The sequence below is a fragment of the Anomaloglossus baeobatrachus genome, chromosome 6 (assembly GCF_048569485.1).
Source record: "Anomaloglossus baeobatrachus isolate aAnoBae1 chromosome 6, aAnoBae1.hap1, whole genome shotgun sequence".
Taxonomy (NCBI): Eukaryota; Metazoa; Chordata; class Amphibia; order Anura; family Aromobatidae; genus Anomaloglossus; species Anomaloglossus baeobatrachus.
The window spans coordinates 344,675,494-344,702,759 of record NC_134358.1 but is presented as its reverse complement, the minus strand read 5'-3'; the positions used below and the strand labels follow the sequence as shown (position 1 = coordinate 344,702,759).

The 27,266-nt window shown below is 45.4% G+C and overlaps 1 protein-coding gene across 2 annotated transcripts in view; it reads right to left on the bottom strand.

The window, feature by feature from the left end:
• The window catches only part of TRIO (trio Rho guanine nucleotide exchange factor), a 3,493,742-nt gene that overhangs the window by 939,473 nt on the left and 2,527,003 nt on the right, over positions 1-27,266 (bottom strand). Inside the window, exons 51-52 of one of the 2 annotated variants that reach the window (XM_075314976.1) lie at positions 18,789-18,974; positions 10,992-11,081 (exon numbers count right to left, since the gene is read on the bottom strand). In XM_075314976.1, the coding sequence (XP_075171091.1) occupies positions 11,013-11,081; positions 18,789-18,974 (255 nt within the window). In that variant the 3' untranslated portion in view covers positions 10,992-11,012. The remainder of the gene's footprint in view (positions 1-10,991; positions 11,082-18,788; positions 18,975-27,266) is intronic. The other variant, XM_075314973.1, reaches the window with a different exon arrangement.

Below are 27,266 nucleotides of genomic sequence, written 5' to 3'. Positions count from 1 at the left end.
GTGCTTCATGCAAATCAACCTGTCAAGTTTGCAACTGGGGCACAAGTGATGCCACTGAAGTGGTGTGTGTGGCCCAATTTTTAGAAAAAAAGGAGACTCTGCTTGGAGTCCCCTTGCTGTGTTTTTAAAAATGATCCAAGATGAACAAGTCATTGTTCAGCAAGGACTTTGCTACCCCGGTGTCATCCTGGGGACAGTTTAGGCTGGCGTATTTTTTTAATGTGCTTGATGCAAATCAACATGTCTAGTTTCAACTGGGACACAAGTGATGCCACTGAAGTGGTGTGTGTGGCCCAATTTTTGGAAAAAAGGGAGACTCTGCTTGGCGTCCCCTTGCTGTGTTTTACATGATATTAGAAGGGCATGACATGCCTATATCTGTGTCTCCTCCTCTTTTTACTCGTCCAGCTCTTTTGTTTTCGCATGAGTATATGTCCTTGTCACTTTCCCATGTGTTTGTGGTGTCTTGGGAGTTGTTTGTCACCTTTTGGACACCTTTGAATGTGTTTTCTATGTGTTTGTGTTTGCCTGCCATTGTTTTCAATGGGGTTCGAGTTGGTTCATTGAACGTTCGTCAAACTTGTCCTCCGTTCGATGAACCGAACCGAACTCGAACTCGAACTCCAGGGGGGTGGCTCATCTCTACTCATTACCTGTTCTAATGGCACCTGTTTGAACTTGTTATCAGTTTAAAAGACACCTGTCCACAACCTCAAACAGTCACACTCTAAACTCAGCTATGGTGAAGACCAAAGAGCTGTCGAAGGACACCAGAAACAAAATTGTAGCCCTGTACCAGGCTGGGAAGACTGAATCTGCAATAGGCAGCAGCTTTATGTGATGAAATCAACTTGGGTGCAAAAATAAGAAAATTGAAGGCATAAAAGACCACTGATAATCTCCCTCAATCTGGGGCTCCACGCAAGAGCTCACCCCGTGGGGTCAAAATGATCACAAGAACAATGAGCAAAAATCTCAGAACCACATGGGGGAACTAGTGAATGACCTGCATAGAGCTGAGGCCACTGTAACAAAGGCTACCATCAGTAACACACTAAGCCGCTAGGGACTCAGATCCTGCAGTGCCAGACGTGCTCTTCTGCTTAAGCTAGTACATGTCCAGGCCCTTCTCAAGACTGCTAGAGCACATTTGGATTATCCAGAAGAGTATTGGAAGAATGTCATATGATCTGATGAGAATGTATACAAGAAACAAAAGAAGTCGGTCTGGTGGAGCACTAATAAGTAGAGATGAGCAAACCGGTCGCGGTTCGGCTCGAGGTCGGTTCGCCGAACGGAGGTCCCGTTCGAGTTTGGTTCGTCGAACGTTCGACGAACCGAACTCGAACCGCATAGGAAACAATAGCAGGCATTCACAAACACATAAAAACACCGAGAAAACACCCTCAAAGGTGTCCAAAAGGTGACAAACAACTCACAACACAACACAAACACATGGGAAAGTGACAAGAACAAATTCTCATGCGAAAACAAAAGAGCGTAATGAGGAAAAAGAAGACGAGACACAGATATAGGCATGGGACGCCCTTCTAAAATCATGTAAAACACCGCAAGGTGACTCCAAGCGGAGTCTCCCTTTTTTCCAAAAATTGGGCCCCACACACACCCACCCATTCAGTGGCAGCACTTGTGTCCTAGTTGTTCACTTTACAGCTAGATTTGCATCAAGCACATTCAAAAATACGCCATTCTTAACTGTCCCCAGGATGACACCGGGGTAGGTAGCAAAGTCTTTGCTGAACCATGACTTGTCTTGTTCTTGGCTCCTTTTAAAAAACAATGTAAGCAAGGGTTACTCCACGCAGAGTCTCCCTTTTTTCCAAAAATTGGGCCACACAGACACCCTATCAGTGGCAGCACTTGTGCCCTAGTTGCAAACAGGATGTTTTGATTTGCATCAAGCACATTCAAAAGTACGCCATAATTAACTGTCCCCAGGATGACACTGGGGTAGGTAGCAAAGTCTTTCCTAATCCCAGCTCTGTTCATCTTGGATCATTTTTAAAAAACACAGCAAGCAAGGGTTACTCCAAGCGGATTCTCCCTTTTTTTCCAAAAATTGTGCCCCACACACACCCACCCATTCAGTGGCAGCACTTGTGCCTTAGTTGTACACTTCACAGCTAGATTGGCATCAAGCACATTCAAAAATACGCCATTCTTAACCGTCCCCAGGATGACACCGGGGTAGGTAGCAAAGTCTTTGCTGAACCATGACTTGCTCATCTTGGCTCCTTTTAAAAACAATGTAAGCAAGGGTTACTCCAAGCGGAGTCTCCCTTTTTTCCAAAAATTGGGCCACACAGACACCCCATCAGTGGCAGCACTTGTGCCCTAGTTGCAAACAGGATGTTTTGATTTGCATCAAGGACATTTAAAAATACGCCATAATTAACTGTCCCCAGGATGAAACTAGGGTAGGTAGCAAAGTCTTTCCTGATCCCAGCTCTGTTCATCTTGGATAATTTTTAAAAAACACAGCAAGCAAGGGTTACTCCAAGCGGAGTCTCCCTTTTTTTCCAAAAATTGTGCCCCACACACACCCACCCATTCAGTGGCAGCACTTGTGCCCTAGTTGTACACTTCACAGCTAGATTGGCATCAAGCACATTCAAAAATACGCCATTCTTAACCGTCCCCAGGATGACACCGGGGTAGGTAGCAAAGTCTTTGCTGAACCATGACTTGTTCATCTTGGTTCCTTTTAAAAACAATGTAAGCAAGGGTTACTCCAAGCGGAGTCTCCCTTTTTGCCAAAAATTGGGCCACACAGACACCCCATCAGTGGCAGCACTTGTGCCCTAGTTGCAAACAGGATGTTTTGATTTGCATCAAGCACATTCAAAAATACGCCATAATTAACTATCCCCAGGATGACACTGGGGTAGGTAGCAAAGTCTTTCCTGATCCCAGCTCTGTTCATCTTGGATCATTTTTAAAAAACACAGCAAGCAAGGGTTACTCCAAGCGGAGTCTCCCTTTTTTTCCAAAAATTGTGCCCCACACACAACCACCCATTCAGTGGCAGCACTTGTGCCCTAGTTGTACACTTCACAGCTAGATTGGCATCAAGCACATTCAAAAATACGCCATTCTTAACCGTCCCCAGGATGACACCGGGGTAGGTAGCAAAGTCTTTGCTGAACCATGACTTGTTCATCTTGGCTCCTTTTAAAAACAATGTAAGCAAGGGTTACTCCAAGCGGAGTCTCCCTTTTTTCAAAAAATTGGGCCACACAGACACCCCATCAGGGGCAGCACTTGTGCCCTAGTTGCAAACAGGATGTTTTGATTTGCATCAAGCACATTCCAAATCCACAAGCATTTACTCTCCCCAGGATGACACAGGGGTAGTAAATTCCTTGTGGATCCATGACTTGTTCATTTTGATGAACGTTAGTCTGTCCACATTGTCACTGGACAGACGTGTGCGCTTATCTGTCAGCACACACCCAGCAGCACTGAAGACACGTTCAGAGACAACGCTGGCAGCTGGACACGACAAAATCTCCAAGGCGTAAGTGGAGAGCTCTGGCCATTTTTCAAGATTTGAAGCCCAAAATGAGCAAGGCTCCATTTGCAAAGTCATGGCATCGATGTTCATTTGGAGATACTCCTGTATCATCCTCTCCAGCCGTTGACTATGTGTTAGACTTGTTGTCTCTGTTGGCCTTGCAAAGGAGGGTCTAAAAAAATTATGAAAAGATTCCATAAAATTGCTGTTACCAGCACCAGATACAGTGCTACTGGTATGGGTAGACTGTTGAAGATGACGAGACCGTCCCATGTTTGTCAAGTTACAACTGGGAGATTCACTCCCTACACCTGCACGGTTGTTTGGTGGAAAAGCCGAGCTAAGATCGAGTAACAGCTTCTGCTGATACTCCTGCATACGTGCGTCCCTTTCTATTGCTGGAATTATGTCACAAAATTTGGACTTGTACCGGGGATCTAATAGTGTGGCAAGCCAATAGTCATTATCACTTCTAATTTTGACAATACGAGGGTCATGTTGGAGGTAGTGCAGCAAGAAAGCACTCATGTGTCTTGCGCAGCCATGCAGACCAAGTCCACGCTGTGTTTGTGGCATAGAGGTGCTAACCGTTCTTTCTTCCTCTGACATCTCCCCCCAACCTCTTTCAACTGAAATTTGACCAAGGTCTCCCTCATCCGCTGAGTCTTCCATGTCCATGGACAGTTCGTCCTCCATTTCTTCATGTTCTCCTGCACCTTCCTCAACATTTCGCCTGCTACCATGCGCCCTTGTTGATCCCTGTCCCCCATGGTCCCATGCCTGCCGCGTTGGTGATGATGAACGTCTGGACCTTGGTGATGTTGTTGTGTCTTGCGCATATGAATCCTCCTGTAGTTCCTCCCCTTCCTGTTGTCCCACCCCCTGACTCCGAATAGTGTTTAGCTTGTGCTCCAGCATGTAAATGACTGGAATTGTCATGCTGATAATGGCATTGTCAGCGCTAAACATATTCGTCGCAATGTTGAAACTGTGCAGAAGGGTGCATAGGTCCTTGATCTGAGACCACTCCATCAGCGTGATCTGCCCCACCTTTGCATCTCGTTGGCCCAGGCTATACGTCATGACGTATTGCACCAGGGCTCGGCGGTGCTGCCACAGTCGCTGTAACATGTGGAGAGTCGAATTCCAGCGTGTCGGCACATCGGATTTCAGGCGATGAACCGGCAGGCCGAAAGACTTCTGGAGCGATGCAAGTCGCTCAGCTGCGGTGCTTGAACGGCGGAAGTGAGCAGACAGTTTTCGTGCCCTGGTCAGAAGGCCATCTAGGCCGGGATAGTGTGTTAAAAATTGCTGGACAACAAGGTTCAACACGTGAGCCATACAAGGTACGTGTGTCACCTTGCCCAGGCGAAGGGCCGCACCCAGGTTTGCAGCATTGTCGCATACGGCCTTACCAGGATGCAGGTTGAGTGGAGACAACCATTTATTAAACTCGGACCGCAGAGCTGACCACAACTCCTCAGCTGTGTGACTCATATTCCCAAGACATGTCAAGCTAAAGACCGCCTGATGACGTTGCGCTCTGCTGCCAGCATAGTAATGAGGGGTGCATGATTCCTTCTGCGCAGTGAGAACGCTGGTGGCCTGACCAGGCAGGCTTGGGGCGGAGGTGGAGGACACAGATGAGGTGGAGGAGGCAGAAGCAGTGGCGGAACTTGGACAGACAGAGGATTGACACACAAGTCGTGGGGACGGCAAGACTTGTGCAGCAGACCCTTCACCATCTATCACCATAGTTACCCAGTGCCCAGTCAGCGACATGTAACGTCCCTGTCCATGCTTACTGGTCCAAGTATCGGTGGTAAAATGCACCCGTTCACACACAGAGTTTCTCAAGGAAGCGGTGATGTTGTGTGTGACATGCTGGTGTAGCGTGGGCACACCTTTCTTAGAGAAGTAGTGGCGACTGGGCATCTGGTACTGGGGCACAGCGACAGACATAAGGTCTCGAAAATCCTGTGTGTCCACCAGGCGGAAAGGCAGAATTTCGGTAGCCAAGAGCTTACAGAGGGATAAAGTCAACCTCTTAGCTTTGTCATGGGTCGCAGGAAATGGCCTTTTATTTGTCCACATCTGAGGGACAGAGATCTGGCTGCTGTGTGTAGACGGTGTTGAGTAGGGTGTCCCTGGAAAAATGCAGGTTTGTGAGGAAAGTGCAGTCGAAGACATGATGTTGCCTTCATCCAACGTTGGTGCTATCGATGTCTGAGAGAGCTGTACATACGCACTTGTTTCCCCTTCCAAACCAACTGACGACCTACCAAGCAAACTGCCTGTTGCGGTTACAGTGGTGGAAGTTGTGCGTGGAAAACCAGGTGTGACAGCTGTCCCCACAGTCCTAGAAGATGAAGAGCGCGCGGATGCACTGGAAGGAGCAGGCGGTGGATGTTTCGCTCCGCAAGGCCGCATTGAGGCACGGTGAGCTTCCCACTGGGACATATGATATTTATTCATGTGACGATTCATGGAAGAAGTTGTCAAACTGCTGAGGTTTTGCCCTCTACTAACAGAATCACGACAAATTTTACAGATCACATAATTTGGGCGATCTTTTGCTATGTCAAAAAAGGACCAGGCTAGGCAAGGCTTAGAGGGCATGTGACCTGCTGAGCCCCCCCGACTAGTGCTCAGAGGCAGAGTGGTGGCTGAGGATGCAGTTGTAGACGTGCTACCAGTACTCCGACTCTGTCCAGGAAGGTGCAAGGTAACTTCGTCGTCAGTTGCATCCTCCTCCACCGCCTCTGTTGACCTCCTCGAGTGCCTGACTGTGGGTTGACAGTAGGTGGGATCTAGAACTTCCTTAACAATTGTTGTGTTTGCACTCCCCTCACCCTCAGACCGAGTCTCTTCTTGCCCTGACCGAATATTTAAGTTGTCATCCCAATCTGGTATCTGCGTCTCATCGTCATTAGTATGTTCCTCATTTTCTATAACCACAGGTGTTACAGCTTGTGACAAAGGGTCAACATTATGCTCTGAAACCTGGTCCTCACGGCCTGAATCAGAGTCACAAAGGTTCTGGGCATCACTGCAGACCATTTCCTGGTCTGTACTCACTGTAGCTTGGGAGCAGACCTCTGATTCCCAGGCTATAGTGTGACTGAACAGCTCTGCAGACTCAGCCATCTCACTTCCACCATACTGTGCAGGGCTGATGGAGACTTCAGAGCTGGGAGAAAGCAAGTTTGATTGGGATGACAACTCAGAGGACTTGTGTTTTTTGGATGCGGTAGTTGAGGTGGCTGAGAGGGCACTTGTTGGACCACTTGAGATCCATTCAAGCATTTTCCTTTTTTGGTCATCATCTACCTTTGTTCCTGTTGTTCGTGTCCGTAAAAAAGGGAGCACATCGGATTGTCCACGGTAAGTAGTAGACATCTTACTTTTGCTGGTAGATGGTCTATCTTCATGTTAATGGAGCTTTGCCACCTTCCCCACGGACAAACCCTTTTTTTCCTTTTCCAACACGCCTCTTCCCCTTTCCACAAGCATCTGTCATTTTTCCACTCATGTTGATTGAGACAAGATTGTGCACTTAAAATGTGGTAGTAAAAATTGAGAGGTGGTGTAGATTGCAGCGGTGGTCTAGCTTTATTAACAGCAGAATAATAAAGAATAATTATCCCTGACAATGCAACTACGGCCCTTAAACTGGCAGCATAAATTGCTAGTATAATGGCTTAGTTATAATGAGTTTGAGTGTGCAATGCAGGCAGACGTGCTCTAAATATCTTTGCACTAGTGGGACGATACAGAAGTCCAATAGCCACGTTTAGGATGCCACTAAGTTCACTCAGTGTTTGCTAGTATAATGGCTTACTAACAATGAGTTTTAGTGTGCAATGCAGGAAGACGTGCTGCAAATATCTTTGCACTTGTGGGACGATACAGAAGTCCAACAGCCACGTTTAGGATGCCACTAAGTTCACTCAGTGTTTGCTAGTATAATGGCTTAGTAACAATGAGTTTGAGTGTGCAATGCAGGCAGAGGTGCTGCAAATATCTTTGCACTTGTGGGACGATACAGAAGTCCAACAGCCACGTTTAGGATGCCACTTAGTTCACTCAGTGTTTGCTAGTATAATGGCTTAGTTATAATGAGTTTGAGTGTGCAATGCAGGCAGACGTGCTGCAAATATCTTTGCACTAGTGGGACGATACAGAAGTCCAACAGCCACGTTTAGGATGCCACTTAGTTCACTCAGTGTTTGCTAGTATAATGGCTTAGTAACAATAAGTTTGAGTGTGCAATGCAGGCAGAGGTGCTGCAAATATCTTTGCACTTGTGGGACGATACAGCAGTCCAACAGCCACGTTTAGGATGTCACTAAGTTCACTCAGTGTTTGCTAGTATAATGGCTTAGTAACAATGAGTTGGAGTGTGCAAAGGGCAGGAGGGTACAGTGGCAGGGTTGTGGGTCTCTGGGTAGAGGAAAGTAAGCCTGCCTTTCTATCCCTCCTAATGGGGAAATGCAGCGAGGAAATCCCTGACCTTAGCTACACAGACGCTGTCATCTTGTGTAGCTGTTAAACTCTGTTTTCACGGACCTGTCACCTATGGCTCTGACCCTGCCGGTATGAGCCCTTAAAAGGACTGATAGAAAGTGCTATCCCTAAGCTGTCCAGCGCTGTGTATGGAGCGTATACAGCAGTATCGGCGATAGGAGCTGCGCCAGTGATGTCTGACACCAAGGACGCAGAAGGCAGATAATGGCGTGCTGGAGGAAAATGTCCGGTTTTATAATGCAGGGACATGTGACATGGACATCCTATCACACATGCCGTTACTTCTCTGGCTAAAAGTCCACTTAGCTGTGTGTGTGTCTGGGATTGGCTGACATGCTGGCCCGCCCCACATCACGCGCGCGCTTAGGGAAGGAAGACAAGGGAAAAAAAAAAAAAATGGCGATCGCCATTATCCATACAGCAGTGATCTGAATGCGCTGTTCCCGCACACTATACACTGAAATGTCATAATAGTGTGAGTCACAGAGTGACTTACACTATTACAGCGGAAAGCCAGCTAGGAATTAGCTGGTTTTTTTGCTGCTAGAACCGTTCTCGAACATATCTAGAACTATCGAGCTTCAGCAAAAAGCTCGAGTTCTAGTTCGATCTAGAACAGCCCCCAAAATCACTCGAGCCGCGAACTGGAGAACCTCGAACCACGAACCGCGCTCAACTCTACTAATAAGGAAAAGAAACCAAAGGATTTTTTTAAAAATTATCCAAACCTCTATTAGTGGTCCCTAATATGCCACAACGTGTTTTGACAACCAGTATGTTGTCTTCCTCAGGTGGTATATAAAATATTTTGTTTTTTATTTTTCATATGGTCTGATGAAGATCCTGGAGTGGCCTAGCCAGCCTCCAGATCTCAGCCCCATAATAAACCTTTCGAGGGAGTTGAAAGTCCATGTTGCACAGTGACAGGCCCAAAACATCACTGCTCTAGAGGAGATCTGCATGGAGGAATGGGCCAACATGCCATCAACAGTGTGTGCCAACCTTGTGAAGACTTATAGAAAACACTTGACCGCTGTCATTGCAAACAAAGGATACATAACAAAATATTGAGATGAACTTTTGTTATTGACCAAATACTTATTTTCCACCATAATTTGAAAATAAATCAGACAAAGTGATTTTCTGGATTTGTTTTCTCATTTTGTCTCTCATAGTTGTGGTCTACCTTTGATGTCAATTACAGGCCTATCCAGCGTTGGACTGGGGTGTCTGGGGCCCACCCTACAGCGATATGCAAATACCTGTTAGCCGTTATCCCCGTTATGATGGAGCGCTGACTGTGAAGCACAGCCGGCTCCTGCACATCTCCTGTGCACACACAATAACTGATGTCCAATTACAGTTGTTTACAGTAAGGGGGATCTTTGGTGAAAACAAAAGATCACCGATCCACAGGTTAGGTAGGTGATGACTTATTGAATGAATGGATTAGGGGACGAGTCGGACATCAGCTCCACTTTCGAGGGAATAAAAGTTGTACGATCGGTGCAGGTCCCAGCAATCGGTCCCCGCAGATGACTTAAGCTGGGTTCACACATAGCGACAGCAACAACGATGTCGCTGTTACGTCACCATTTTCTGTGACGCAACAGCGACCTTGTAAGTCGCTGTTATGATCGCTGCTTAGCTGTCAAACACAGCAGACGCAGCAGCAATCATAACGACATGCGTTGCTGTGCTACATGTGCAGAGAGCAGGGAGCCGCGCACACTGCTTAGCGTTGGCTCCCTGCACTCCTAGCTACAGTACACATCGGGTTAATTACCCGATGTGTACTGCAGCTACATGTGCAGAGAGCAGGGAACCGACACTGGCAGCAAGAGCGGCGGACGCTGGTAACAAAGGTAAATATTGGGTAACCAGGGAAAGGTCTTCCCTTGGTTACCCGATGTTTACCCTGGTTACAGCTTACCGCAGCTGCCAGATGCTGGCTCCTGCTCCCTGCTCGCTTCATTTCATCGCTCTCTCGCTGTCACACACAGCGATGTGTGCGTCACAGCGGGAGAGCGACGACCAAAAAATGAAGCTGGACATTCAGCAACGAGCGGCGACTTCACAGCAGGGGCTAGCTCGTTGCTGGATGTCACACACAGCGACAGCGACAGGACGTCGCTGCTATGTCACAGAAAATTGTGACATAGCAGCGATGTCGTTGTCGTCGTCGCTGTGTGTGACACCACCTTAAGTTATCACTTATCCTTAGAACACATTCACACATTCAGTATTTGGTCAATATGTTACATCAGCATTTCTAAGCCAAAACTAGCAGTGGGTTAAAAATGCAGAGGCGTATCTATTAGACTTTTCCTCTGATTTTACCACTCCTGGTTTTGGCTACAAATACTGAGGTAAAATACTGACCAAATACTCAACATGGGCACATGGCCTTAGAATAGGCAATTACTTAGCATATTTGCTACAGTGTAATAGTCACAGGACAAGGAGGGGTTAACCATTCAAGTATTTAATCTCTACTGGAAATAATATTCCCTTTATTGATAGAGAAAAAAAAAGTCCTCTAGACACAACACAATCCACTATACCAAGACCAATAATACAACATACAAGGGAGAAATACTACCACACCGTGACCAATAACATATTACCACTACATAGTAACCAAATACAACCACATATAAGAGAGAAATACCGCCACACCATAATCAGAACACATAATGACCGAATATTACCACATAACCACACACAAGGGAGAAATACCTCAACACTATGAGCAGACCATATAAATGACCAAGTAATACCACATACATCAGAGAAATACCACCACACTCTGGCCAGATCACATATTACCACCACACAGGGATCACCAGTGACATTAATTAGTGACATTATGCACAGCAGCTGTGCATATAGTGTACTTTGTGTGTGTACATGTAATACACGAACTTACCAGTGATGTCTCTAGCTGACGTTATTCATCTTCGTTTTTCCTCTTCATCCGGCACTGACCGCCATCACTTCTTCCTGCCATGACGCAACTCTGCAGAAAATAACACAGTCACCTATAGCTGATGAAACCCAGAGCACATTCCTCACTTTTCCTCCAATTTCTACACCATGGGTGGCACAGCACTGGGTTGGTGGCACACAGTACTAGGGGCGTACACAGCGGCAAGAGACTCACAGCAGCCGGAGGCAGGAGGCTCACAGCAGCGGGAAAGGGAGGCAGGAGGCTCACAGCAGGAGGCTTACTGCAGGGGGAGGCTCACAGCAGAGGAGGCAGGAGGCTCACTGCAGGGGGAGGCAAGAGGCTTACAGCAAGGGGAGGCTCACAGCAGGTGGAGGCTCACACCAAATGGAAGCTCACAGGAGAAGGGGGGCTCACAGCAGAGGGAGGCTCATAGCAGGGGGAGGCAGGAGGCTCACAGCAAGTGGTGGCTCACTGCAGGGGGAGGCTCACTGCAGGGAAAGGCTCACAGCAGGGGCAGCTCACTGAAAGTGGAAACTCACAGCAGGGGGAGGCTCACAGCAGGGGGAGGCTCACTGCAGAGGAAGGCTCACTGCAGGGGGAGGCTCACAACAAGGGGGAGGCTCACAGCAAGGGAAGGCTCACTGCAGGGGGAGGCTCACTGCAGGGGGAGGCTCACAGCAGAGGGAGGCAGGAGGCTCACTGCAGGGGGAGGCAAGAGGCTTACAGCAAGGGGAGGCTCACAGCAGGTGGAGGCTCACACCAAATGGAAGCTCACAGGAGAAGGGGGGCTCACAGCAGAGGGAGGCTCATAGCAGGGGGAGGCAGGAGGCTCACTGCAGAGAAAGGCTCACAACAATGGGGAGGCTCACAGCAAGGGGGAGGCTCACAACAAGGGGAGGCTCAATGCAGGTAGAGGCTCACAGCAGCGGGAGGCTCATAGCAGGGAGAGGCAGGAGGCTCACTGCAGGGGGAGCCTCACTGCAGGGAGAGGCTCACTGCAGGGGGAGGTTCACAGCAGGGGGAGGGTCACAGCAGGGGGAGGCAGGAGGCTCACTGCAGGGGATGGCTCACTGCAGGGGGAGGCTCACTGCATGAGGAGGCTCACAGTAAGGGTAGGCTCACAGCAGGGGGAAGCTCACTGCAGGGGGAGGCCCCACAGCAATGGGAAACTCACAGCAAGGGGAGGCTCACTACAGGTGGAGGCTCACAGTAGGAGGAGGCTCACAGCAGGGAGTTCTGCTACAACCAGGGAAGCTGCAGAGATCGTACAGATTATTCTGTGCGATCACTGCAGTTTATAATGGAAAGGCTGGGAGCCTATCAGAGAGTGGGGGCCCAGTCTGCCTGCTAAACACCCCTGCCCAGCCCAGCCCGCGAGTACAGCAGCGCAACCCTGTGAAAAACAGCTAAAAGAACTAGAAAAATATAAATCACTTGATTTTTTTAATCTCATTAATAATGATATTACTAGGAGATTAAAAACTTTTGAAAAAAAGTTTAGATGGGATACAGTTAAAATGAAACCACAAGAAAAATAACTATTTGAAAAACCATTAGAAAAAAAAGATGGGGTAAATGAGAAAGCAAAAAATAAGAATAAGAAGTAGATAATATTAAAAAAAAAACCTGAAAAATTTAACATCACCTCAAAACCCCCCAAAAACAGAATTTACAGATAGATATACTATAAAATATGGAAGTAATAAAGAAGGAGCTATATCAAAAACTAAAAACAAAATATTACCAAATACTTCCACCGCACAAGACCAGACAACAGGTAAGAAAACACAGAAAAAGGAGACTAAGGTATTGATAGAAAATCGTCCCCCTCTGGAACCAAATATTATAAAAAAAAACATCCCGTTACAACCATCACAAGATTCAGTTTTTTCCCCATTGGAGATATCAGAACTTGTAGACGAACAAAATCAAACTGAAATAGATTTAAATATACTTGAATTAACAATACATGAAGAGACAGAACCATCATTAATATTCACCACAGTATTACAAGCACCTTCGCCATCACCTTCATCAATACCATCACATATTTCTTTTTTAGAAATAGGTCCAACAAGACCAAATACATCAGAGATAGTGATTTTACCCCCTGTAATCAGCTGCTCCCAGTTAGCTCAGAACCTGAGCCCAGTACAAAGGAATCATATAACAAATTATTTTGTACCATTAGTAGACCAAAGAGCAAAAAAAAGAAAAATAGGGCAAGGGGATCGAGAGGAAAAGGGTACACAATAAAAAAGAAAGAAAGGAAAAATCGAAGAAAGAAAAAGAAAAATAAGGAAATTGAACTTGGAGAATCCAAAGGCATATCTATACCAACAATAAAAATATTTAATTTATCCTCATATATTTTATCTGAATCAGAAAGAGAAATTTTAAGTAAAGGTTTAAATTTCTGTCCGACACAGGACGCAAATGCGTTTGATCTTTTTTTCGATCTAAACGCCTTTACACGAAAATTAACCCTCAAACGGCATTTTTTATTGGAAGAAAAAAAATACTGAATATGAATAATATTAAATCAGTGAATGATATGGAATCTTCTAAAATTATTTATAATAATTATATACATAAAGAGGTACAGCCAAAATCGGGGTTTTACCCCACACAATATAGAGGACATAATATAGAGACGTTTTTTGCATTGGTTCAGGAGGAATTCAGACTTATGGAAGGAAACAAGGAAAATAAAGGTGATAAATTAATGAAGGATATAAGAAATAGTAATTGTAAGAAAATAAATAAAAATACACGTGTTTTTAATAAAGGAAGAAATTTGAACAATATTTCTAAGCAAGAGAAAGAGGCTCTGGAGGTTTTAAAAAATAACACAAATATTGTGATATGCCAAGCAGATAAAGGGGGCGGGGTGGTGGTCCAAAATAGAAAAGACTATATAGAAGAAGCGCATAGGATCCTCTCAGATGCTAAATATTACTTAAGACTAGATAATGATCCAACACAAATATATATAAAAGAATATAAATCACTTATCAATGAAGCTTTTATGGAAAGTATTATAAATAAAAACATTTTTTGATGATTCCTACACCAACAATGGCATTGTTTTACCATCTGCCAAACGTACATAAAGATTCTGTTAACCCTCCAGGAAGACCAATAATATCTGGAATTGGCTCCTTAACTACAAATTTATCTCACTATATAGACCTTTTTGTACAGGACATTGTTAAATCCTTACCATCATATCTAAAAGATTCCACACAATTAACCAATGATCTCAGAACTATTGAATGGCAAGAACATTTTTATTTTATTACCATGGATGTTAATGCATTATATTCCAATATGAGTCATGATCGAGGAATTAGTGTGGTAGATTATTATCTCAGAAAGATGGGGCTTGCAATTAAACAAAAGAATTTTTTGTTGAATGGTTTAGGGTTTATTTTAAGACATAATGTATTTGGTTTTGAAGGGTCACTATACCTACAACGGCTCGGGACCGCGATGGGGACTCGGGTCACACCAAGTTTCGCAAATCTTTTTATGGGGCAATTTGAGTCCTCATCAGTTTTAAGTAAGTTGGAAAATATAAAGAAAATAGTTTTTCATAGGCGTTTTATAGATGATCTGATAAATATCTGGAATGGTACAATAGCAGAAGCAATAGAAATGATAAATACGTTGAATAAAAACGATTGGGGTATTTCATGTACCTCAGAAATAAATAATGAAAAAATAGTGTTTTTAGATTTGGAAATTAGCCATAAGGGGACTGGTATCATCACAAAAACGCATTTTAAGAAACTTGATTCCAACGGATTTTTGGATTTCAGAAGTGCCCATTATAAAAAATGGAAAGAAAACATTCCATACAGTCAGTTCTTTCGCCTCAGGAAAAACTGTACTGAAGATAAAGACTATGAAACCCAGGCTGACATTTTAAAGAAAAGATTTAAGGAAAAGAAATATCCCAAAAAATTGGTTCATGCCATATATGAAAAAAAACAGAGGAAAAAAACAGGAGGATTTTTTTGAGTAAGAAAGAAGGGAAAAAAAAATGAGGTGATGTGTAAAAAAACAAATGACAGAGAAGGAGACAGGTGGAAATTAAATTTTATTATGACCTATAATAGAGGGAATATGATGATACGTATGATTCTGAAAAAATATTGGTATATTCTAAAACGGGATCTTATTTTGGGAAAATATTTGCCTGAGGAACCAAATATAACATTTAGGAGGGGGAAAACGATAAAACGCTTAATAGCCCCAAGTAGATTAAGAGAAAATAAAAAAAAATCAGCAAGGATAGAAAAAAATGAAGATCAGGTGATTGGAGTTTTTAGATGTAGTTCTAGGAAATGTCATACATGTGGAATTATAAACCATGGAGCAAAACAGATTACAAGTAAAAGTACAGGCGAATTAATTAAAATAAAACAAAATCTGAGTTGCGATAGCAATTATACTATTTATGTTATCGACTGTAGCTGTGGGCTACAGTATGTGGGACGCACGACACAGACATTACGTGCTCGTATGAACGGGCACAGAAATAGAGCAACAAATGGGTTTTTAAAACATAGTTTATCAAGACATATACTACTCAAGCATGATAAGAATTTTAATATAAGGGTGACACCTTAAGAACAGATACCTATGGAAACGATCAATAGAAATTCATTACTCAATCGCAAAGAAACATATTGGATTTACCGCCTTCAAACATTGCATCCCAATGGCCTTAATGATATTGTGGAAAGAATATAGTATACATCCCTGTGTAAATATAATGGAAAAAAGGTAAAGGAGAAAGGAAGAAAAAAAAATATATATTTTTATTTTGTTTTTTAAAGAATTTTTATCTAATTTTTTTGTACTACCTTTTATTTGATAAATCTATTGATAGTAATTTTATTGATAAATGCTTACAGTGTTTTTAGTTTTATGATTTTTTAAGTGATTTGTTGTTTGTGGATTTGTTTTTAATGAACCACTAGAGTTGAAGTGAACTAAGAAACTGATTATACAGCTGTGGTTATATCCACACCCTTATTTGAATACCAGGTAAATTGTATTTATTTTTTTATCTATAAAGTAGAGTGAGATGCATTTTTATTTAGATACCTGAGGAAGGCGGTTGTTCCTGCTGAAATGCGTTGTATCCGTTTTTTATTTCCGTATGTTTAAGTAATAAATTCCATTTGAGGACAAGAGTTTTTAAAATCATTACTATGGGGAGCGCGGCCACTACAGAATTGTTTACTTCATTTATAATTTTCTTTCTGTATTAGGAGCTCTAGCTCTCCTTGTTTATTTCCTATGCTTTGCACATTTGTGTAAAAACATTTTAATTTGTGCTCTGTGGCTCACTTTTTCTTAGATTCCGTCTCTGTATCCTGTCCTCTGTCCTCTTTACCACATCTAGTATCCATGTTTAGTATGTCCTTCAGCTGCATGTTCTTCTCAAGTATTTTTCTTCTCCTCCCTTTTTCTTCTAGTTTAAAGCCCTCCTAGGCCAAAAAGACACTTCCGCATAAAAAACGTACGTGTCTCAAGGTCCGTTTTTTCAGGTCCGTGTTCCGTTTTTTATGGGCGTTTCTCCGGTATGTATGACATCCGTGTGATGGCGTATGCTATCCATGTGTGCGTGTAGGAATGTCCGTGTATGCGTGTGGAATGTCCGTGAGTGTGTACGTGGAATGTCCGTGTGAAATGTCTGTGTGTGATGTAAAATGTCGGTGATACATACCCGCTGACAGCAGACATGAATGTGAACTTCACCCGACTTCATTGTCATACCGCGGCTCTGTCTGTGTCGCGTACTGATTAGCGGTCACCCGTGAAGGACTCACCGGTGACCGCTAATCCCCTGAGTGACTGAAGTGAGCAGCGCAATTAGCGCTGCCGTCATGCAGGTTATCCGCGGCTAGCTTGAGTCCACCCCCCGTGACCTCAACTCACCTGTGACTTCATCGCTGTCACTCGGGTGACTTGCTGTCACAGTTGGAGGATCCAGCGGTGGCCGCGAGTAACCTGAGTGACATCATCGCTGATCACGCGGCTCACCTCAGTTGCTGCGTGGAGCTGTCAGGAGCGGCGGTGTTCTTCTGCAGCTCCTGTCACCTTCATGTAGCAGCTATGGGCTGCCAATAACTCCTTATTACCCCGATTGCCAACGCACCAGGACAATTCGGGAAGAGCCGGGTAGAGTCCCAGAACTGTCGCATCTATTGTATGCGGCAATTCTGGGCGGCTGCTGACTGATATTGTTAGGCTGGGGGGCTCCCCATAACATGGGGCTCCCCATCCTCAGAATACCAGCCTTCAGCCGTATGGCTTGATCTTGGCTGGTATCAAAATTAGGGGGGACCGCACGCCGTTTTATTTAATTATTTAATTATTTATTTTACTGGACAGTATATACCCGCCCACCAGCTGCTGTGATTGGGTGCAGTGAGACAGCTGCCACTCAATGTGGGGGCGTGTGTAACTGCAACCAATCATAGGTGCCTGTGGGCGGGGTAAGCAGGGAATGCGAGATTGATTAATGAGCGGCCGGCATTTTCAAATGAATTGAAGCCGCGTATTTTTGGCACAGCTGTTCTTCACAGCGTTGATGATCGGGGATTGTTAAGTAGGAGCCGGGGAAAGAAAAAGACCGAGCACCAATGTAAGTATGACTGAGAACATCATAAAAAAAGGTAAGTATACTGACTTTAATAAAAAATAAAAAAGACATAGCTCATTTAAAAACGCGCACGGATGAAACGTGCTGAACACGGACATGCTCCGTGTGCCGTCCATGAAGGCACGGACCCATAGACTTTAGCGTGTCCGTGCCTGCGTGCTGACCACCAAAAATGGACATGTCTTCCGTGCAGGAAAAAGCACACACGTACTTATCACACGGACACACGTTCCGTGTGATTTTACGCGTGTGTGCCATCACCCATTGAGTAACATTAGTCAACGTGTCTCCGTGTCTCCGGTACGTGCAAAAACGTACCAAACACGTACCGGAGGCACGGATGTGTGTTGCGGGCCTTAGCCAGTTGTTTACTTCCAGGATCCTATTCCATCTCCCAATGCCATAACCATCAATTGGGAGGATTGATGAGAAAACTACCTGTACATCCAGTTCTTTTGCTTTCTTCTGCAAAGTCTTTGCAGATAAAGTTGGTAGGCGTTTCTAAATAAGTATATCCTTTTGTGTGATGTCAGTGAACCCCTGAGGAAACCTAGCATTGTTAATGGTGTAACGCATGGGGCGAACAGTCCACACACAGGTCTCTCCCGTTCTGATATAGGGAACAAGGTTCTCATTTATTATTACTTTACAGGTACTCTCTGAGAACTAGGGTCATCTTTATTATGTTGTAGTGCATTTATCACTTGTACAATTGTGTTTTTCTTATTTACTGAATGTATCTATGTATATTGCTTTTGTATCCTGTTCACTTTTGGCAGGTCTGCCCCTGTATCTAGATTTGAATATAGACGGTATGTATTAGAGACTTAGCTAAGGAGACTGTGCACACTATATATTTGTGTTTTTGTTAAAAAAAATGATAGTCAAACTCTTTTGATAACTATTTTGCAGGCAGTTGGATATTTAGTTTAGATTTGAGTCCAGTGCCCTTTAGGCACAATTTTGTTTTGTTTTTTTTCTTCATGCATATGGTTGTTGTGTGGAGCAAGGAACCTTTTAATATGTATCTATATTATATAAAAGAAAATGTGGGTTTTTCCAGCCCCGTATCTCTTTATTTGTATGTTGTTACTTACCTTAATACTACTTTTAAATAAAAAGCTTGGTGTCGAAAAACCTCGTTTTTTATCTAAAGGTTCACTGAAGATAACTATTTGTTCAAACAAAAAGACTCTTCTTTCTTTGTAGTGTAGTCCTGCATCTTGATTACTGACAAGAAATAAATCTTGAAGCAGCAGCTTTCCTTGAGCTACGATTTTGCCCTGGTTGGAGAGAAAGAAGAGTTAATTATAAATTGACACACATTTCTACTTTTAATGCACAATAGCAAGGTGTAAGGGTGCGTGCCCACGATCAGTATTTGCTTGCGTTTTGGATGCAGCATACGTCAGAGCTGCGTTCAAACCGCTGCGGTGTACAGTACAAGGATAGTGTACGGGATTTCTATAAATCCTGTGCCCACTATGCTTGTTTTTTCTGCAGCAAACAATGACCTGCGGAGCGGTTTTCCAGACCACAGCACGTCAATTATTTGCTGCGGAATTGCCTGTGTCCTCCATACGGAGAACACAAGCAAGAGATCGCAGTGCACGGAACCCTGATCGTGGGTACTGACAGCTGCGGTCTCCTGCGGAGGAGACTCGCGGACCCCCCGGTCAGGACTCGCTACGTTCTGAATGCAGCGAGTTCTGATCGAGGACACATACCCTAAGATTTGATATCTACCGTATTTTTCGGACTATAAGACGCACCTGACCATAAGACGCACCCTGGTTTTAGAGGAGGAAAATAGGAAAATAAAATTTTAACCAAAAAATATGGTCATGACACACTGTTATGGGGCGAGGATCTGCTGCTGACACTGTTATGGGGGTAATGTCCCCAAATTCTCTACTAAGGTACCCCATTCTAGTAAGGATCCTCCTGCCTTGTATATGATCCTGCTCATATACCCGCATCCTGCTCATAATATACCCGCATCCTGCTCATAATATACCCCCCATCCATCCTGCTCACAATATACCCCCCATCCATCCTGCTCATGATATTCCCCCAGCCATCCTGCTCATGATATACCCCCATCCTGGTATATGGCCTGTGGCACAGAAAAAAAAAATAAACGTTTATACTCACCTTTCCTCACTCCCTGAAGCACCGATCTCTGTCTCAGCTGCAGCGCCGCTGTGTGGAGCCGTCACCGTGTGTGGAGCAGTCACCGTTGTCTGCAGCATCGCGCGATGTCTTCCTGTCTGTGCCGGTCAGCTGAGCTGGTGGACACTAACGGCGCACACGGCGATGACGTCAGTGTCCAGATCAGCTGACCGGCACAGACAGGAAGACATCGCGCGATGCTGCAGGGGGACGGCTCCACACACGGTGACGGGTGAGTACACTGATTCACTGCTCCCTGCGCTGATTATGATGTACGGGGAGCAGTGAATACAGCCGCACATGATCACTCCAGGCTGTAGTTGTCAGGGGTGATCACGTCCGGCTGTTAAATATGCGCGCACCCCCCTGCCCATCACTCCGCCCACCTGTCAGCGCCGGTTTCGCTGAGAGATGATGGGCGGGAGGATGGGCGTGCATATGTAATGAGCGGGCCCACGTGGTCACGGCAGGCGCTGCTGCTGCCTGCTCGTGCCCCCGATAGCCCGCTCCACCGCAGCACCCACATTCCCGGCCGCAGCCCTATAGTCAGACCATAAGACGCACACCCCCACTTTCCCCCAACATTTGGGGGGAAAAAAGTGCGTCTTATGGTCCGAAAAATACGGTATGCAACAAGGCAAGAAAAATATTGCATAGAATATACAGCTCTGGCAAAAATTAAGAGACCACTGCAAAATTGTCAGTTTTTCTGATTTTTCTCTTTATAGGTATATTTGTTAGTGAAATGTAAATTGTTCTAAAAAATACAGACATGTTTCCGACTCGATCCCCATTCTGTAGGCTGTAAGGCACGCTCAATATGTGAGTCCCAGCACAATGATATCACCGCATTCGTCTGCCTGGGACCTGCTTCTGTCTGCTGCTACTGAACTCGCTGGGGTAAGGTGAGTATATGATGTTTATTTTTTTCTTTTTAAATTGTGTTATGGTCATAATGTGTAGCGGCCCTGCAAAAATATTGGGGGCTATTAAAGGGGCCTGTAGAAATAGTGGGGGCTATTAAGGAAGAACCCATAAATAGTAGAGGCTACTAAAGTGTGGCAATCATACATAGTAGCGGCTACATAGATTACATATTAGGGGGTTATCAGAGTGTGGGGGCTACTAACAGGACCTTAACATTGTGGGGGCTATTAAGGGGATATCATAAAACCTCAGTCTTAACTACTTTTGTATATATTTTTTTTTTTTTATGAGGACTATCGTTGGACTTTAAGGCAACAAAGTTTATCTGTTATCTTAATATAGATTGGAATAAACTAACAGAACCCTTCAAGAATCTAGTTGAGACGCCCCTGATGAGCCCTGGGATTATTAGTACCATAAAGGGCGAAAAGCGTGGGGCAATTCTTGGACAGCAATTCTTTTTGTTTTTATTTACCTACTATCTGCTACTGAGCACACAGACTGACTGATATATATATAACGACCCATAAGCCTTAATCCCTGATAACTCTAACTGATGATACAGGCAAATTAGTCACCTTAGACAGTGTATCTCTTTTCTCTCTGTGGGTTATCACACTCCTTTGAGTTAGTGCACTCTAATTAGAACCAGGGAGGGTACAGCATAGGGGTTGAGTCATCGTGCAACGGGGGCGTCACTGCGATTAGGACGCCAACCCCATGATATAGGAAGGGAAAGGATAGGGAAAATACCCCTCCCTCCCCTCCTTTCTCTCCTGTTCCTCAATTTTTTAAGCAATTTGTATATGTATGTATGTAATTTTGATATCGACAATAAACGTTAAAAAAAATATATATATATATATTAAAAAGTAGTTAAGACTGAGGTTTTATGATAATATCTACTTTGAGTATCCTAGATTGGTATACAGGCTATTAAGGGGACCATGATACATTGTAGGGGCTACAAATTGTGTCATGATAATAGTGGGGTGGGGGCTACAAAGAAGTCATGATACAGAGTGGGGGCTACTGAGGGGCCATGATAGAGTGTAGGCTACGGTTGTAGTCATCATACAGTGTGGGGATTAGTATGGAAGCCATCATACATTGTGAGGACTACTATAAAGGGGCCATCATACAGTGAGAGATCCATGATACAGTGTGGGAGCTAATGTGGGGCCTTTGTACAGTGTGGAGGCATTATACTCTGTATCTGAAAACATCATATTCTGTAGAGAAGAGCTGTACAGGGGAGATATTAAATGTTAAGTGGACAAATTGTTATAGGGGCATTCAGGTTATTGTGACTGTCAAAGGGGCACACATAGAGCATCATTTACTTTCTGGGGGAAAAAATGTGGGCATCGGTTTATAGAGCACTTGCACAAAGCATTAATAGATCATAAAGGTTTGTTTTACCTTCTAGAGGGCACACAGTACCACACAATAGGTGCAGTAATATAGACAGAAATGGCAGCAGTGTCTCAGCATTGAGATGGTAGTAAGATGAGGACTTTGTGCAGGTTAGGGATTGTTGGGGATGCTGCTAGAAATGTGAGAAAACAGATGTATCTCTGTTGTAATCTCTACAGAAGAATTGTGGCTGGAAAAGTTGTCATGTCGGTCTGGGCCAGATTGAAAAACCTTGAAAAGTGAATGACTCTTCCAGAAAGAATGTTAGCTTGAAATTATGTACTGTAATATCTAACATGTTCTGCAGGACTGCATAACATTATATGGTCACCATTAGTGATGAGCGAGTACTAAAAGGCTCGGGTGCTCGAGGCTCGGGCTGAGCATCCCAAGATACGCGTGTACTCGGCCCAAGCACCGAGCCCAATGTTATCCTATGGGAGACCCGAGTATTTTTATGAAATGACCCCCGGCAGCATGTAGAAACCCTAAAAATGTCACAAAAGTCTCAGAAGAGTGCTCAAATGACATGGCAACAGCATAGGGAAGACCCCTTGAAGCATTTATCACTCAAAAGTCACAGCTGTGAAAAATTTTGTCCGCGTTTTACGCCATTTTTACGGACTCACCAGAAAACCTTCAAAAATGACACCAAAATGAATTTTCATGGCAGAAATGTTAAGGGCACATACCCAATAGTGAGATAGAGCTGGTGTATGTTACTTTTTGAGATTAATACATGCAAGATTTTACGTAAAACATTGTGTGGCACTCCGATGTCCCTGAGAAGAGACGTACATGAAGGCCTCTTGAGTCTAATGTGCCCATTTTGAGGAAGTGAGTCTTTGTAGTATTTTCCTTTGCCAGGGCAGTCCAAAATTGTGAGGTTCACCAATGCCCCTGCATACAGACGTGCATGAGGGCCTGTAAACCTGAAGTGCCCATTGTAAGGAAGTGGGTCTATTGTAGTATAGCCCTTTGGCAGGGCAGCCAAAAATTGGGAGGCTCCACGTTGTCCCTGGATAGAGACGTGCATGAGGGCCTGTAAACCTGAAGTGCCCATTGTAAGGAAGTGGGTCTATTGTAGTATAGCCCATTGGCAGGGCAGCCAAAAATTGTGAGGCTCCACGTTGTCCCTGGATAGAGACGTGCATGAGGGCCTGTAAACCTGAAGTGTCCATTGTCAGGAAGTGGGTGTATTGTAGTATAGCCCTTTGGCAGGGCAGCCAAAAATTGGGAGGCTCCACGTTGTCCCTGGATAGAGACGTGCATGAGGGCCTGTAAACCTGAAGTGCCCATTGTAAGGAAGTGGGTGTATTGTAGTATAGCCCTTTGGCAGGGCAGCCAAAAATTGGGAGGCTCCACGTTGTCCCTGGATAGACACGTGCATGAGGGTCTGTAAACCTGAAGTGTCCATTGTCAGGAAGTGGGTGTATTGTAGTATAGCCCTTTGGCAGGGCAGCCAAAAATTGGGAGGCTCCACGTTGTCCCTGGATAGAGACGTGCATGAGGGCCTGTAAACCTGAAGTGTCCATTGTCAGGAAGTGGGTGTATTGTAGTATAGCCCTTTGGCAGGGCAGCCAAAAATTGGGAGGCTCCACGTTGTCCCTGGATAGAGACGTGCATGAGGGCCTGTAAACCTGAAGTGTCCATTGTCAGGAAGTGGGTGTATTGTAGTATAGCCCTTTGGCAGGGCAGCCAAAAATTGGGAGGCTCCACGTTGTCCCTGGATAGAGACGTGCATGAGGGCCTGTAAACCTGAAGTGCCCATTGTAAGGAAGTGGGTGTATTGTAGTATAGCCCTTTGGCAGGGCAGCCAAAAATTGGGAGGCTCCACGTTGTCCCTGGATAGAGACGTGCATGAGGGCCTGTAAACCTGAAGTGTCCATTGTCAGGAAGTGGGTGTATTGTAGTATAGCCCTTTGGCAGGGCAGCCAAAAATTGGGAGGCTCCACGTTGTCCCTGGATAGAGACGTGCATCAGGGCCTGTAAACCTGTAGTGTCCATTGTCAGGAAGTGGGTGTATTGTAGTATAGCCCTTTGGCAGGGCAGCCAAAAATTGGGAGGCTCCACGTTGTCCCTGGATAGAGACGTGCATGAGGGCCTGTAAACCTGAAGTGTCCATTGTAAGGAAGTGGGTGTATTGTAGTATAGCCCTTTGGCAGGGCAGCCAAAAATTGGGAGGCTCCACATTGTCCCTGGATAGAAACGTGCATGAGGGCCTGTAAACCTGAAGTGCCCATTGTAAGGAAGTGGGTGTATTGTAGTATAGCCCTTTGGCAGGGCAGCCAAAAATTGGGAGGCTCCACGTTGTCCCTGGATAGAGACGTGCATGAGGGCCTGTAAACCTGAAGTGTCCATTGTCAGGAAGTGGGTGTATTGTAGTATAGCCCTTTGGCAGGGCAGCCAAAAATTGGGAGGCTCCACGTTGTCCCTGGATAGAGACGTGCATGAGGGCCTGTAAACCTGAAGTGTCCATTGTCAGGAAGTGGGTGTATTGTAGTATAGCCCTTTGGCAGGGCAGCCAAAAATTGGGAGGCTCCACGTTGTCCCTGGATAGAGACGTGCATGAGAGCTTGTAAATCTGAAGTGTCCATTGTCAAGAAGTGGGTGTATTGTAGTATAGCCATTTGGCAGGGCAGCCAAAAATTGGGAGGCTCCACATTGTCCCTGGATAGAGACGTGCATGAGGGCCTGTAAACCTGAAGTGCCCATTGTAAGGAAGTGGGTGTATTGTAGTATAGCCCTTTAGCAGGGCAGCCAAAAATTGGGAGGCTCCACATTGTCCCTGGATAGAGACGTGCATGAGGGCCTGTAAACCTGAAGTGCCCATTGTAAGGAAGTGGGTGTATTGTAGTATAGCCCTTTGGCAGGGCAGCCAAAAATTGGGAGGCTCCACGTTGTCCCTGGATAGAGACGTGCATGAGGGCCTGTAAACCTGAAGTGTCCATTGTCAGGAAGTGGGTGAATTGTAGTATAGCCCTTTGGCAGGGCAGCCAAAAATTGGGAGGCTCCACGTTGTCCCTGGATAGAGACGTGCATGAGGGCCTGTAAACCTGAAGTGTCCATTGTCAGGAAGTGGGTGTATTGTAGTATAGCCCTTTGGCAGGGCAGCCAAAAATTGGGAGGCTCCACGTTGTCCCTGGATAGAGACGTGCATGAGGGCCTGTAAACCTGAAGTGCCCATTGTAAGGAAGTGGGTGTATTGTAGTATAGCCCTTTGGCAGGGCAGCCAAAAATTGGGAGGCTCCACGTTGTCCCTGGATAGAGACATGCATGAGGGCCTGTAAACCTGAAGTGTCCATTGTCAGGAAGTGGGTGTATTGTAGTATAGCCCTTTGGCAGGGCAGCCAAAAATTGGGAGGCTCCACGTTGTTCCTGGATAGAGACGTGCATGAGGGCCTGTAAATCTGAAGTGTCCATTGTCAGGAAGTGGGTGTATTGTAGTATAGCCCTTTGGCAGGGCAGCCAAAAATTGGGAGGCTCCACGTTGTCCCTGGATAGAGACGTGCATGAGGGCCTGTAAACCTGAAGTGTCCATTGTCAGGAAGTGGGTGTATTGTAGTATAGCCCTTTGGCAGGGCAGCCAAAAATTGGGAGGCTCCACGTTGTCCCTGGATAGAGACGTGCATGAGGGCTTGTAAACCTGAAGTGTCCATTGTCAAGAAGTGGGTGTATTGTAGTATAGCCCTTTGGCAGGGCAGCCAAAAATTGGGAGGCTCCACGTTGTCCCTGGATAGAGACATGCATGAGGGCCTGTAAACCTGAAGTGCCCATTGTAAGGAAGTGGGTGTATTGTAGTATAGCCCTTTGGCAGGGCAGCCAAAAATTGGGAGGCTCCACGTTGTCCCTGGATAGAAACATGCATGAGGGCCTGTAAACCTGAAGTGTCCATTGTCAGGAAGTGGGTGTATTGTAGTATAGCCCTTTGGCAGGGCAGCCAAAAATTGGGAGGCTCCACGTTGTCCCTGGATAGAGACGTGCATGAGGGCCTGTAAACCTGAAGTGTCCATTGTCAGGAAGTGGGTGTATTGTAGTATAGCCCTTTGGCAGGGCAACCAAAAATTGGGAGGCTCCACGTTGTCCCTGGATAGAGACGTGCATGAGGGCCTGTAAACCTGAAGTGCCCATTGTAAGGAAGTGGGTGTATTGTAGTATAGCCCTTTGGCAGGGCAGCCAAAAATTGGGAGGCTCCACGTTGTCCCTGGATAGAGACGTGCATGAGGGCCTGTAAACCTGAAGTGTCCATTGTCAGGAAGTGGGTGTATTGTAGTATAGCCCTTTGGCAGGGCAGCCAAAAATTGGGAGGCTCCACGTTGTCCCTGGATAGAGACGTGCATGAGGGCCTGTAAACCTGAAGTGTCCATTGTCAGGAAGTGGGTGTATTGTAGTATAGCCCTTTGGCAGGGCAGCCAAAAATTGGGAGGCTCCACGTTGTCCCTGGATAGAGACGTGCATGAGGGCCTGTAAACCTGAAGTGTCCATTGTCAGGAAGTGGGTGTATTGTAGTATAGCCCTTTGGCAGGGCAGCCAAAAATTGGGAGGCTCCACGTTGTCCCTGGATAGAGACGTGCATGAGGGCCTGTAAACCTGAAGTGTCCATTGTCAGGAAGTGGGTGTATTGTAGTATAGCCCTTTGGCAGGGCAGCCAAAAATTGGGAGGCTCCACATTGTCCCTGGATAGAGACGTGCATGAGGGCCTGTAAACCTGAAGTGCCCATTGTAAGGAAGTGGGTGTATTGTAGTATAGCCCTTTGGCAGGGCAGCCAAAAATTGGGAGGCTCCACGTTGTCCCTGGATAGAGACGTGCATGAGGGCCTGTAAACCTGAAGTGTCCATTGTCAGGAAGTGGGTGTATTGTAGTATAGCCCTTTGGCAGGGCAGCCAAAAATTGGGAGGCTCCATGTTGTCCCTGGATAGAGACGTGCATGAGGGCCTGTAAACCTGAAGTGTCCATTGTCAGGAAGTGGGTGTATTGTAGTATAGTCCTTTGGCAGGGCAGCCAAAAATTGGGAGGCTCCACGTTGTCCCTGGATAGAGACGTGCATGAGGGCCTGTAA